Genomic DNA, 12263 nt, shown 5'->3' with positions numbered 1-12263 from the left:
GAACTCTCACTCTTGGGAGCTGCACATTAAATTCAGATCAAATTTGCTGGAGTCACTTTAAGGGTTTACAGCACCTTTTTCAATAGCATCTGGGAAATGTGTACAGAGACATGATGCTGGTAAAAAGTTTGCAGTTCTGCTCAAACTCAGGGTCCTAAATGAGTACATGTAAGCCCATCTAGCAGGATTATAACTTCTAAACACATATCTGGTTCACACACAGAGGTAACTTTCAGCCTTATATCATCATTAATGCCATGAGATAGTTTAAACACTGAAGCATGGTATGTGAATTAAAAAAGACCTTAGAGATCATCTATGTGTACCAACATTTTTATTCTGATAAGGCTGACAACAAGGTCAATGAGAAACCCTGAAGGGCAAGAGTCACCCTTTCCATTTGTATCCCTTTAGTTTTGTGAAGGCTTAGGATGAAAAAAGAATTCAGTTGTATAGCTTAACTTCCTGTTACACACAGAAATGGCCATACTGTTAAACAATGAATTATCTCATGTGAGTCTCTCCCTTGACTAGGACAGCTCTACTGTAAGGTGGCCTTCCTATCTACATTTCAGTGGCTTTAATTTTAAAGAAAAAGAATCTCATTATTCCCATTGGGAAATTCTGAATAGTCAATGATTCTGTTTAAAGTATAATTTATGGGGCATTTACAGGATATACCCAGCCATAAGTTTGAAATGAGGCTGTATTACAAGCCATGGGTCATGCCAGGCCAAATGAAGATGCTTGTTAGTTTACATCTCATTTTCCGGCTTTAACTGCAGGGTTCATCAAGCAAGATTTGCTGTCAATTAACAACTTACTCATAGAGTTAGGTTATTTTTAGGCAACTAATAAAAGTAAAAAACAAAGAATGTTCTTTTTATAGGACAATTAACTCTAACATCATTTTTTGGAGACAGGTTTCTCTATGTAGCACTGGCTGTCCTTGAACTCAAAAGAGATCCACCTGCCTCTGCCCCCCAAATGCTAGGATTAAAGGCAGAGGCAGGTGGATCACTGTGAGTCCAAGGCCAGCCTGGTCTACAAAGAGATTTCCAGGATAGCCAGGGCTGTGACACAGAGAAACCCTGTCTGGGGAGTTTGTGGGGGAGGAGGAGAAAAAGAGAAAAGAAAAATGACTGTTGAAATGCCCAAACATTTTTAAGGAATAATATACTGAGACTGTAGAGAAAACTCAGGAAGTGTCTGATATTTACCCGTAAATAATTTCCTTTTTTCATATTGCTCCCTATTCTGAGGCAGAACAATGACACACAGCTAAGGCATGACTATGTACACTGGCTCTGGAGTTTGTTACAAACACCCAAGAATGGCAGAGTTCTAAAAGATTCTACTAGAAAACTTTTAGACCTGATAAACACCTTTAACAGAGCAGGAGAATGTAAAAATCTAAGATATAGTTTTCTATATACCAGTAACAAACCTTCCAAGAAAACATCAGAGAAAAAAAATTCCATCCACAATAGATATGTACACACATTCCCTTGAGTATGTGTGTGCACGCGTATGCATGCATGCACACGCACGCGCTCGCGCACACACACACACACACACACAAAGGAGATGGAAGATCTCTATAATGAACAGTTTTAAGAGATTGAAGAAAGACACTGAAGAAATCACAAGGAGGTGGAAAACGTATGTTCATGAAGTGTAAAAATTAATATTGTGAGGGGCTGGAGTGATGGCTCAGTCGTTAAGAGCACTGCTGCTCTTCCAGAGGCCTAAGGTTCAATTCCCAGCACCTACACGGCAGCTCACAACTGTCTGTAACTCCTGTTCCACGGGATCCAATGCCCTTACACATACATATAAGCAGGCAATACAACAGTGCAAAGAAAATTTAAAAAAAAAATTGTGATAATGAAAGCAATTACACTGTGTTATTGAAAGCAATCTACATGGTTCATTTGTAATGCTGATCAAAATTCTCTATTGATATTTCAATGACATTCTTCATTGAGCTAGGAAAAAAAAATCCAAAAATTCATATGGAAGTACAAAAAATCTCCAATAGTAATCCTCAGCACAAAGAACAGTGTTGAATATACTACAAAAACAACAGCAACATGATACCAGCACAAAACAAGACACACAGACCAGCTCAATAGAACAGGATATGGAAATAAACCCATAAAGATATAGTCAAGATACATTAGGAAAGAGACAAAAAATGGGTTTCCACATGCAGGAGAATGAAATAATCCTTATCTATCACCCAGTACAAAACTCATTCTAAAATGAATTAAAGACATCGTATTAAGATCTGAAACTTTGCCAGGTTGTGACGGTGCACACCCTTAATCCCAGTACTTGGGAGGCAGAGACAGGTGGATCCCTGTGAGTTCGAAGCCAGCCTGGTCTACAAAGCTACAGAGAAACCCTGTCTTGAAAAACAAAGGGAAAAATCAAAACAAAACAAAAAAGAAATCCAAAAATACCTGAAACTTGGACAATACTAGAGGAAAACATAGTAAGGCACCTCAAAGATAATAGGCACAGGCAAGAATTTTCGGAACATCACCCTAAAAGCATAGGAAATAATTCCAAGAAATGACAAACAGGATCACATGAAATTAGGTGACTAATATCCAGGATAAAGAAGTGTAAAAATTAAACACCTCAAAGAATAAACCATCCAATCAATAAATGAACTGTAAAAGAAATACAAAAACGTTCAACATTATAAGCTACCAGGGAAATGCAAATTAAAACTGCTTTGAGATTCCATCTTAACCAAGCCAGAATGGCTGCCATCAGGAAAAGAAGTCATTAAAAATGCTGGTGAGGGTGAGGGAAAGAGAAAAAGGAACTCAAACTCAGTTGAGGGAGGGAATGTAACTTATGCAGCTACCATGGAAATCAGTATGGAGGCTTTTCAAAAACAAAAAACAAGCAGGGCAGTGATGGTGCACATCCCAGCACTGAGGAGGCAGAGGCAGGCAGGTCTCGGAGTTCAAGGCCAGCTTGGTCTACAGAGTGAGTTCCAGGACAGCTAGGGCTACACAGAGAAGCCCTGTCTTGCAAACCCAAAAAACAAAACAAAACACCTGAAAACAGGGCCAGCAATATGACCCAGCAGATAAAGTACTTGCTGCGTTTTCTGTTTTGCTTTCTCTTGCTGTGATAAGAACACTGACAATGTCAACTTGTGGAGAAAAGGGTTTATCTGGCTCACATATCTTGATCACAGTCTATTATTGAGCAAAGTCAGGACAGGAACTCAAACAGGAGCAGAGGAAGGAACCATAGAGGAAACCACTCAAGCCTGCCAAGCTGAGTTGGATCTTCAGAAGCCATGAAACGGTAGAAGGAGTGAGTAGATTGCACAAAGTTATTCTGTGATTTTCACACATGTGTACCCAATCCCATCAAACACATGCACATAAGCCATTAATACATTTTTAAAAGCTAAAAAATGAACATATTAATACAATATGGCCCAGTGGTACCACAGACTTGAAGGATTCTAATTTAACATTTCGGAGATCCTTATATATTTGTGTCTATAGCTTCAATAATCATAACAGACAGTAAAAGAACTAGTCACCAACAAAGTAATAAGGAAAATGTGTACATTTACACAATGGAATTTTACACAATTGTATAGATTAATAAAATATTTGCAGCAGGAAACTGGATGCAACTGGAAACCATTATGTTACACAAAATAAGCCAGATTCAGAAAGATACACAGTACCCAAATTTTCCATGTATGATGTATGTGTGTTTGTAGGCCATAAGACTAGAAAAAGAGAAAAATATTACAGAAGGTGCAAAGTAAGAAAGCTAACAGAATATAAAAGATGGAGACTAACTGATGGGAGAAAAGAACAAATGAGAGCACAGTATAATGAGATATATGTGTGACGATTTCATGATGAAACCCATTACTTTGTATAACCTAAAAAAATTATAAAAAGTGAAACACAGTAGGTAAAACCAAGATAGCCAATTTCTCTGTAATTGAAAACTGCTTCTTACTGTAACTATGTGTGATTCCAGAACAAACTTTGTGTGCTTTAACAACTGGATTACAAATTATGGGTATACATGAACACCCAAAGTTTGGTTTTATTTTGCTTGCCAAATTTAAATAAAAACAGATAGAAGCTGAACAAGGTAGTGGCTCATATCTGTGACACTGTAATCCAAGAAGTAAAGGCACCTCAAGAGTTTATGGATGGTTTCAGCTACCAGCCTGAAGGTCAGCCTGGGCTATACGAGACGTTGTCTCAATAATGGAAATAGAGATCCCAGAAAGATCATCAGACATAAGAAGAAAATCTCCAACATGAAATAACAAAAACCAAAGAAAAACAAAAGTGATAATAAAAGTACAAGCAGAAATAATATAAGAAATTAAAATATACAAAAACATTCTATTTCTTCCAGTTGGCAACATTCATCCAAATTACAAATGTACAAGTCTTTAGCTGCTTCATGTATTAAGATTTATTCTGAGATACTGACATGTGTTAAGTGTTCACTCATAATGCCATTATTACATCAGTAAAAAAAAACCTAGAGGAATGTAAACTGACAACTCAACATGATTTACATGATAAACAGCAGCCATTTATGACAGCTATTAAAGATAATAATTTCTATAGTTACAGTTTCTGGTTAAAGAAATGTAAAGCACAAAATCATGTTATGTTTCTGTGACAGCTGATGTCCACTGTCAACTCAAGAGATTAAAGTCACCTAGGACTGGTGAGGAACTTCTCTGAGTGTGTTTATTTCCAGATAGAGTTGCATTCTACCAAATGCTTCAAGAAGAGCTAACACAAAAGCTCCTTAGCTTAAACTCTTCTGTAAAGCAGACGGGAAGGGACACTACCAAATCTAATGTATGAAACCAGCATTACCTTGATATCAAAACGAGATAAGAATATAACAACAACAACAACAAAAAGCCATAGGCTAATTTTTCTGATCAATACAGAGGCAAAAATTTCAATGAATTCTGGTAAATCAAATTCAAGAACATACTTAAGAGGATCAAATACCTTGACCAAGTCAGTTTCATTCCAAAGAAATAAATTTGGTTCAACACATACAAATTAATAAATGTAATACAAAATGAATTCTGATATAAGGACAGAAGTAGTATGAGAGTTCAACAGATCCAGGAAAAGTTTTTATCAAGTTAAGCATCTTTGTGACTTCAAGACAAAAGCCCTAAAGAAGCTAGGAATAGAAGAAAAATACTAAATTATAAACAAGACAAGATGGTCAGTTCTCTCCATTCTATTCAATTCCCCGTCTATCCCCCCCCCCCGCCAAAAAAAAAAAAAAAAAAAAAACAGGGTAGAAATTGATGGCCTCAAACTCACAGAGGTTCATCTGCCTCTCCGTCCCGAGCGTTGGCTTCAAAACAAACAAACAAAAAAAAAAAATTTTTTTTTTTAAAAAAAGATTTCTTATATACTCAGTTTTCAGCCTGCATATTATGCCTGCATGACAGAAGAGGGCACCAGATTTCATTATAGGTGATTATGAGCTACCATGTGGTTGCTGGGAATTGAACTCAGGACATCTGGAAGGGGAGGCAGTGCGCTTAACCTCTGAGCCATCTCTCCAGACCCCAAAAATCTCTTGATTGAAGGTAAGACTCTTGAGCTGAAGACTGGCCATGGAACTTGAAGAAATCAAGCTGGTAATGATCTGGAAGCCTCCTTCCTGATGGCTAGCTCTCATGGTGTTGAATGGTGTTCAATGCAGGATGCTGGAGTAAAGTTCTCAACAGTCCTACCCAGCTGTAAATCCTACAAACTACAATAATAAGAGGCCCAGCATTAGTGCATTAGTGGCACTAACATCTTTAAGGTAACTAATTCTGTCTGATTATACTTATGGCCAGCTCAACAGGAAGAAATTCATATTTGCTACAGTAAACTTAGTAAAGAACTTGTGGCTGGAGGTCACAGATAATACCATTTTGCCAAACTGATTTAGTATTCAACTGCCTTCTAAACACTTATACCCAGAGAGTAGTGCAGCTCTCACACCTCAACAAGGAGGCTTCTTTTGTAGCAGACAGAGATTATTTTATTTTATAAAGATTTATTTATTATGTATACAGTGTTCTGTCTGCATGTTTGCCTGCATACCAGAAGAGGGCATCAGATCTCATTATATATATATATATATGGCTCTGAGCTGCCATGTGGTTGGTGGGAATTAAACTCAAGACCCCTGGAAGAGCAGCAAAAGCTCTTAACCTTTGAGCCATCTCTCCAGGCCCAGATAGAAGTAATTACAGAGAATCATAACTGGTGAAAATGTAGAAAGAAAGTGACTATGGAATATCAGTTTCCAAACAGGACATCTATACCACCCTACACCCAAAGCTCAGGAATCACCAACAGAAGGTGTAGAAAAACTGTAAGAGCCTGAAGATTGGGATGACTACTTTGAAAGTCTCTTCTGGTTATGACAGGGGTGGTGTACCCATGAACTTTTTTACAGCTATGGCTGCCTGTGGAAGATCACACTAGTCAACATTCTAGTACTGATGGGGGCAGAGTTCACAAGGCCTCTCCCCTAGTTGAGGAGCTAAGGGAAGCAGATGGCTGCAGAGGGAGAGAAAGTTAAGTCCTTTTCAGGGATGAGCCCATTGTTTGGTTGTACATGTTACACTGGTCAACTTTATACCCATGTGTATATGGGCAACACTAACTGGATTCAGAAGAGAACATGAATTTGAGAGGGAGATGTGGGAGGGAGCATGAGTAGGAGGGTGGGGTAGGAGAGATGGATATGGACAAAATGTATGACATTCTCAAACAAGCAAAAAACTCACCCCACTACCCAATTCTTGATATCTCAGCTAGAGCAATAAGACAAGGAACAAACAGGACACAAATAGGAAAGAATTATTCCTATGTGAAGATGTCATGAATCTGCATTTAAAATGTAGACCCTAAAAAAAAATCTTGAATCTGATAAATAATTTCAGCAAAGTATTAGGATATAAAACCATCACACAAAATATAGTTGCTTTCCTATATACTGGTAATGAACATGCTACATAAAAACTAGGAAAACATCTTACTTATAATTTAATGCTGCCCCTCCCATATTCAACAATATATTTAGGAATAAATCTAATCAAGGACACAGAAGACTTCTGCATAAAAACTAAGACATTGAATAAAGAATTTGAGGAAGTAACACAGTGGAAATAGCTCTCTCTCATCTACATAGTTTGGCAGAATATTGTGAAAATGGCTACATTACCAACAATGATCTGCAGAGTCAATGTAATTCCCATTAAAATCCCAATGACATTCTTCACAGAACTCAACTAGTCTACAAATTAATGGCTCAAGACTGGAAGTGTTACTAATCCTACTTAACAATGTGAAATTTCAATCTCTTTTATTTAATAAAGCACTGACATTTCTTGATTTCAAAGCAAAATTCACCATCATTTAATATTTTTAGGAAAATATTAGCTGCTTTCATGCATTAGGGTCACATTTTCACATATAGAGGTGATATTTCTGTTGGTTTTGAGTTGCTGAATAGAACAAGGTCAATACTTCATGAATGTTATGGGTTTCTTCCTAGTCTACTATGAAAACATCATTTTATTTGGGCTGTAGGGATGGCTCAGAGGTTTAGAGCATTGGTTGCTCTTCCACAGATGCTAAGTTCAATTCCCAGCAACCACATGGCAGCTTACAACTATATTTAATGGGATCTGATGCCTTCCTTATGTGTGCAGGTGCACATGAAGACAAAGCACCCATATTAATACAATACATAAATAAATCTTTAAAAAATCATTTGTCAAATTTTTCTTTTAAGAAGCTAGCAAGATATGTTTGGACAATTTCTCAACATTTCCTACTTCAGATAAGTTTATTATTTTAGACCTAAAAGAAACCACATGCATCTTCAATATTTTCATTTTATAGATGTACCAAATGATAAAAGAATAGTTAAACACTTCCCCAGGTCATAGACGCTTATTTGACATCTATTTTCTTCAACTTCAACTCAGGGTTTCTTCAACACATCATACAAGTGTTCTTTTATTGAATTCAGGCTTATTTCTTAGAAATTTCAGAATGTCTTCTCTATTTTAATTACTCTATTTGTACTGGATCTATGCTTACCATAAATACACATCTTTTCTCCTCCTTCCTTTCTTGCTTCATATATAGCCAAGGCTAACTTTATACTTACAATCTTCCTGGATCAGTCTGGGATCACCACTCCCAACCACTACACACACACACACAGATCCTGGGTGTGGACAGAGCCAGTGTCAGTCCTCAGATACTCAGGGTCCAGCATATAGCAGACACTCATTAGACAGTTTCAGATAATAAGAACTAACAACTTTCAATTTCAACTTTTCTTAAGAGAAAACACTAAAGCTCTTAGTTCAAATTTGTTCTCTTACTCATTTCAAGTATACATTCTGTTTTTTTCTATAACTCCACTATATTCCCTTTCATGTGATGTTTAAGAATTATGAGTACAGCTACAAAGTTTTCTTTTTAGAGTCCATAACTGCAGCTTCTCTGTATTACTTTAAACTAACAACAGCATTTATTTGACAATTTTCTTCCAAATTATATAATTATAACAAATTAATTGCTGCTGTTTGATGTTTCAATAACCACAAATTTTGGCTTTATTTATTCTACCAGAATGAATTCTTCCTTCCAAATAAATTATAAACATACTAAGCAAGACTGAATTTCACACTTACTGGTCATGCTCTGTCTTAGAAGCCCTCTAACAATACACCTTTGTATCCTATATTTAAAGAAATGATTTGAATATCAGCTATTTATGTGGGCTTTTTTTGGGGGGGGGGTTAAGTCACTGATCTCTTTATCTTTGAATAAATAACTCACAACATTTTTTGGTTGGCATGGAGAATTAAATAGTTTTAGATTCATGAAAAGCCACTTTAAAAAAATCCAAGTCTAAAAACATGTTTTAGTTTTTTCTTATGCAATGATTTTTTTTTTAATTGTCATCCACTGTCCCTCTAGTCCCTCCTACTATTCTTGCCATTCTAGAAATTCTGTAATAATCTCTAACTCAGTATCCCTATGCAATCATCTTACCATCAGAATCCAAGACAAATCCTTCATTTAATAATCTTGCTGTATTCATTCTACAGAAGCTGAGAGCTAGAAGGAATCTTGGAAATTTCTAAATGCAGTACCCAATACTAGCTGGATATAAGGAATGACAAAATCAATCACTGTACCACACAGTACTCATCTGCTTTAATACGTCATGGTGTAAGACACGGAACACTTACTTGTATTCGTCATAGACTTCTTGTTTGGGAAGTGAAGTCTCAGGATGCTCCTCTAAGGTATTCCGAATCCAAGAAAAGGCATGCATCTGCTGTGCCCGACTAGATGACATGGCATTCTGATCACTAATCATAAAATATAGACAAATTTTAGTTGAACTAGATAGCAATTCCATTAGTAATTTTTAAAACAAGGCCTAAACATTATGATAAAAACATATTGACAGGTCAAACTGAATTCCGGTGTGACATATAGTGTACATTCAGTAATCTATATACAAATTGCTCATTTGTGACTGTGAGCCAGTTTCTATAGTCAGTGTCAGACTGAAGTTACTGGCCTGTTCTACTGCTGGTTTGGATTCTAAAGGAAGCATGATAGGTGGTGGGAATATAACAACAGTAGGTATTTATTTTGGCCCAAATTTCCTAACTTACTTGCCTGATTATTTACCTATACTTACTAAATAATTACATGCTTAAATATTATGGCAAGTTCTTTATATTCCATTTAGTTTGCACACTCAAAGAATATGCCATGAAGAAGTAACTAACCTGAAATCATATTAAACATTCCATGTCTAGGATGAAAGGGAGAGATCTCAAGAGGATCAATTTCCCACTATGCCCTTCTTACAGCTAGGCTCTTTATATAGACTACCACATCCACCCAAAAGCATGAATTTTTTATTATCTGGCACTACTTTTATAAGCTGATCTCATGAAATCGGCATTATAGACAGTATAAAGCAAGCTATTCCACTGATGCTGACATTAATCACAGCCTCCTAGAAGAATCATATGATTCCAAAATACTGAGCATGTTTTTAGGTCAAGAAATAATTTAAATAGTTATTACATTTGGTTTGAGGCAAGAACAGGTAAAAGCAACAGAATTTTTACTGCATTTCTTCTTATGCATAATTTTAAATGAATAGAATGTTGAAAAAAAAATGAGTAGAAAGAATCTTCAGAAATACTTAAAAGGTAATGAAACTCTTAATAGAATCTTAAAAAGTTTTTCTCCACTTAAGTTTATTTTTTAATTTAAGTATTTTTAATGATGAAACTAAAGCAATACCAAGTACTTAAAGTGAGATGTACCTACCAAGAATTATGCTTAACACTGTACTTCCTTTTTTCCCTCTTATATCCTATGATGCTCTTACTCATCACTACATTTAATACAACCCCACAATATTCTTCAGGATACTTACCTGGTTATTCTTTGGTTTTCTGTTTTTTTTTTTCCACAAATTTTTAAACTGCATAAATACTCCCACTGTCCTATACAACAAAATCCAACTTACATTTCACAGTATTTAGCCAGTTACACAAATGAATTAGTAAAAACTGCAGGTAAATACTTAATAAATATTATCAAAGACCCAAATGATGCATTGTTTCACTAGTTTGTGTTCTGACAAGCTTAGGAACACTAAAATAACAACCAATCATAACGTGCACAGCTTAGCACCAACCTACAAACAAGGTGGTTGTGACAAAGACAAGGACAGGGCTACCTTTTCTCTGCACTGCTGAGACCAGAAGGCAGCTGAAGGTAGAGGTAGAGTTTCTCTAGGTCTGTAAACTTCTCAACTTCTTGCTGGTTACAAAGGATTAAAAAGAAAGATCATTAAAAACATTTCCTCCCAACTAAATTTATTATTTTCCCAAGCTATTGACCATTTTATAATTTTCAAATACCTAGAATGTGAGTAATGCTAATGGAAGTTTAAAAAACTAAGATAAAGCCAACAAACCTTTCTGAACTTACAGTTCAGAAATTACAGTTTGATTTTCAACAGTGGCTTCTATTTAGAGAACCAATTTATAAGGATCTCTATTACTACTGTTGAGCAACTATGCCATTCCTGCATTCCTTCAAATGGGTTATCATCCATGTCAACCCTTTTTACAATGAAGATATCCATGGTAACTTATTTCAAACAAAGCTACATTGTAGTGGAAAATGAATTGGCTAGTGGTATTTCTGATGACAAATTTTGGGGACATGGGGGTAGAGAAGGTCTTTTTGATACAGGGTCTTGAACTCACAGAGATCCACTTGCCTCAGCTTCCTGAAAGCTCAGATTAAAGGCATATACCACCATGCCTGGCTCAGAATTTATTCTTAATAAAGTTCAGTTTAAACATGGATTCAATTTTGAAGGGAAAATAACCCCACAACCTTATCAGTCAATTAATTATACATACTATTTACAATTATACACATTTATATATGTACACAGAGGCCAGAGGAGGATGTTTGATGTCTTCCTATATTACACTCTTTTGTTTAATTTCCCTGAGAAAGTCTCTCACTTAACCTGGAGTTGGCCGCTTACTGGCTAGACTGGTGGTCAGCAAGCTTTAGTGATACTCTCATCTGTCCTCGCCTCCCTCAGCAACACTGAGAGTATAGGTATAGGTCCATGCCTTGGCTTCTCATGGAGACCTTATGCTTGTGCAGAAAACACTCTTACCTACTGAGCCTTCTGTTGAAACCACAGGAGTCTGTACTTGCTATCAAAATATACCCATAAATTTAATCTTGACAATTCATAATGGGCTTTAATCTATTATTTGCAATAGGTTCTAAATGTACATTTCAAAAATCCCATCACCTATAGGTATTTTCGAAATGGCTTTTGTTGTAATACCTAATGAACTATAAAAAAAGTGGGCATTCCTTCCTCAATTTTTCATTGATGATTAATTACTTTCTTAGTTCCCACAATGTGTGGTTTTGGAGTCTGCTTAATTTTATTCTTCACAGTGTATTCCACATTAACCCTCTAGGTGGACCACCAGAATTTTGCCCCACAGTTTTTCAGTCTCTCTATTTTCACTGCCACAGTAGTCTAGGTCTTTTGGCTCTTTTTTTCACCAATGAAAGAGTTTTCATTTACTCAGTATATATGGTATGGGTTTACCATAGTTCACA

General features: G+C 36.2%; 1 protein-coding gene across 2 annotated transcripts in view; it reads right to left on the bottom strand.

The window, feature by feature from the left end:
• The window catches only part of Rfx7 (regulatory factor X7), a 75896-nt gene that overhangs the window by 14245 nt on the left and 49388 nt on the right, over positions 1–12263 (bottom strand). For both annotated transcript variants that reach the window (XM_051197927.1, XM_051197926.1), the window contains exons 4-5: positions 10840–10922; positions 9320–9442 (exon numbers count right to left, since the gene is read on the bottom strand). In XM_051197927.1, the coding sequence (XP_051053884.1) occupies positions 9320–9442; positions 10840–10922 (206 nt within the window). The remainder of the gene's footprint in view (positions 1–9319; positions 9443–10839; positions 10923–12263) is intronic.

This window comes from Phodopus roborovskii, unplaced genomic scaffold (genome assembly GCF_943737965.1).
Source record: "Phodopus roborovskii unplaced genomic scaffold, PHOROB, whole genome shotgun sequence".
NCBI classification, from domain to species: domain Eukaryota; kingdom Metazoa; phylum Chordata; class Mammalia; order Rodentia; family Cricetidae; genus Phodopus; species Phodopus roborovskii.
This window is presented reverse-complemented; position numbering and strand designations above follow the sequence as displayed.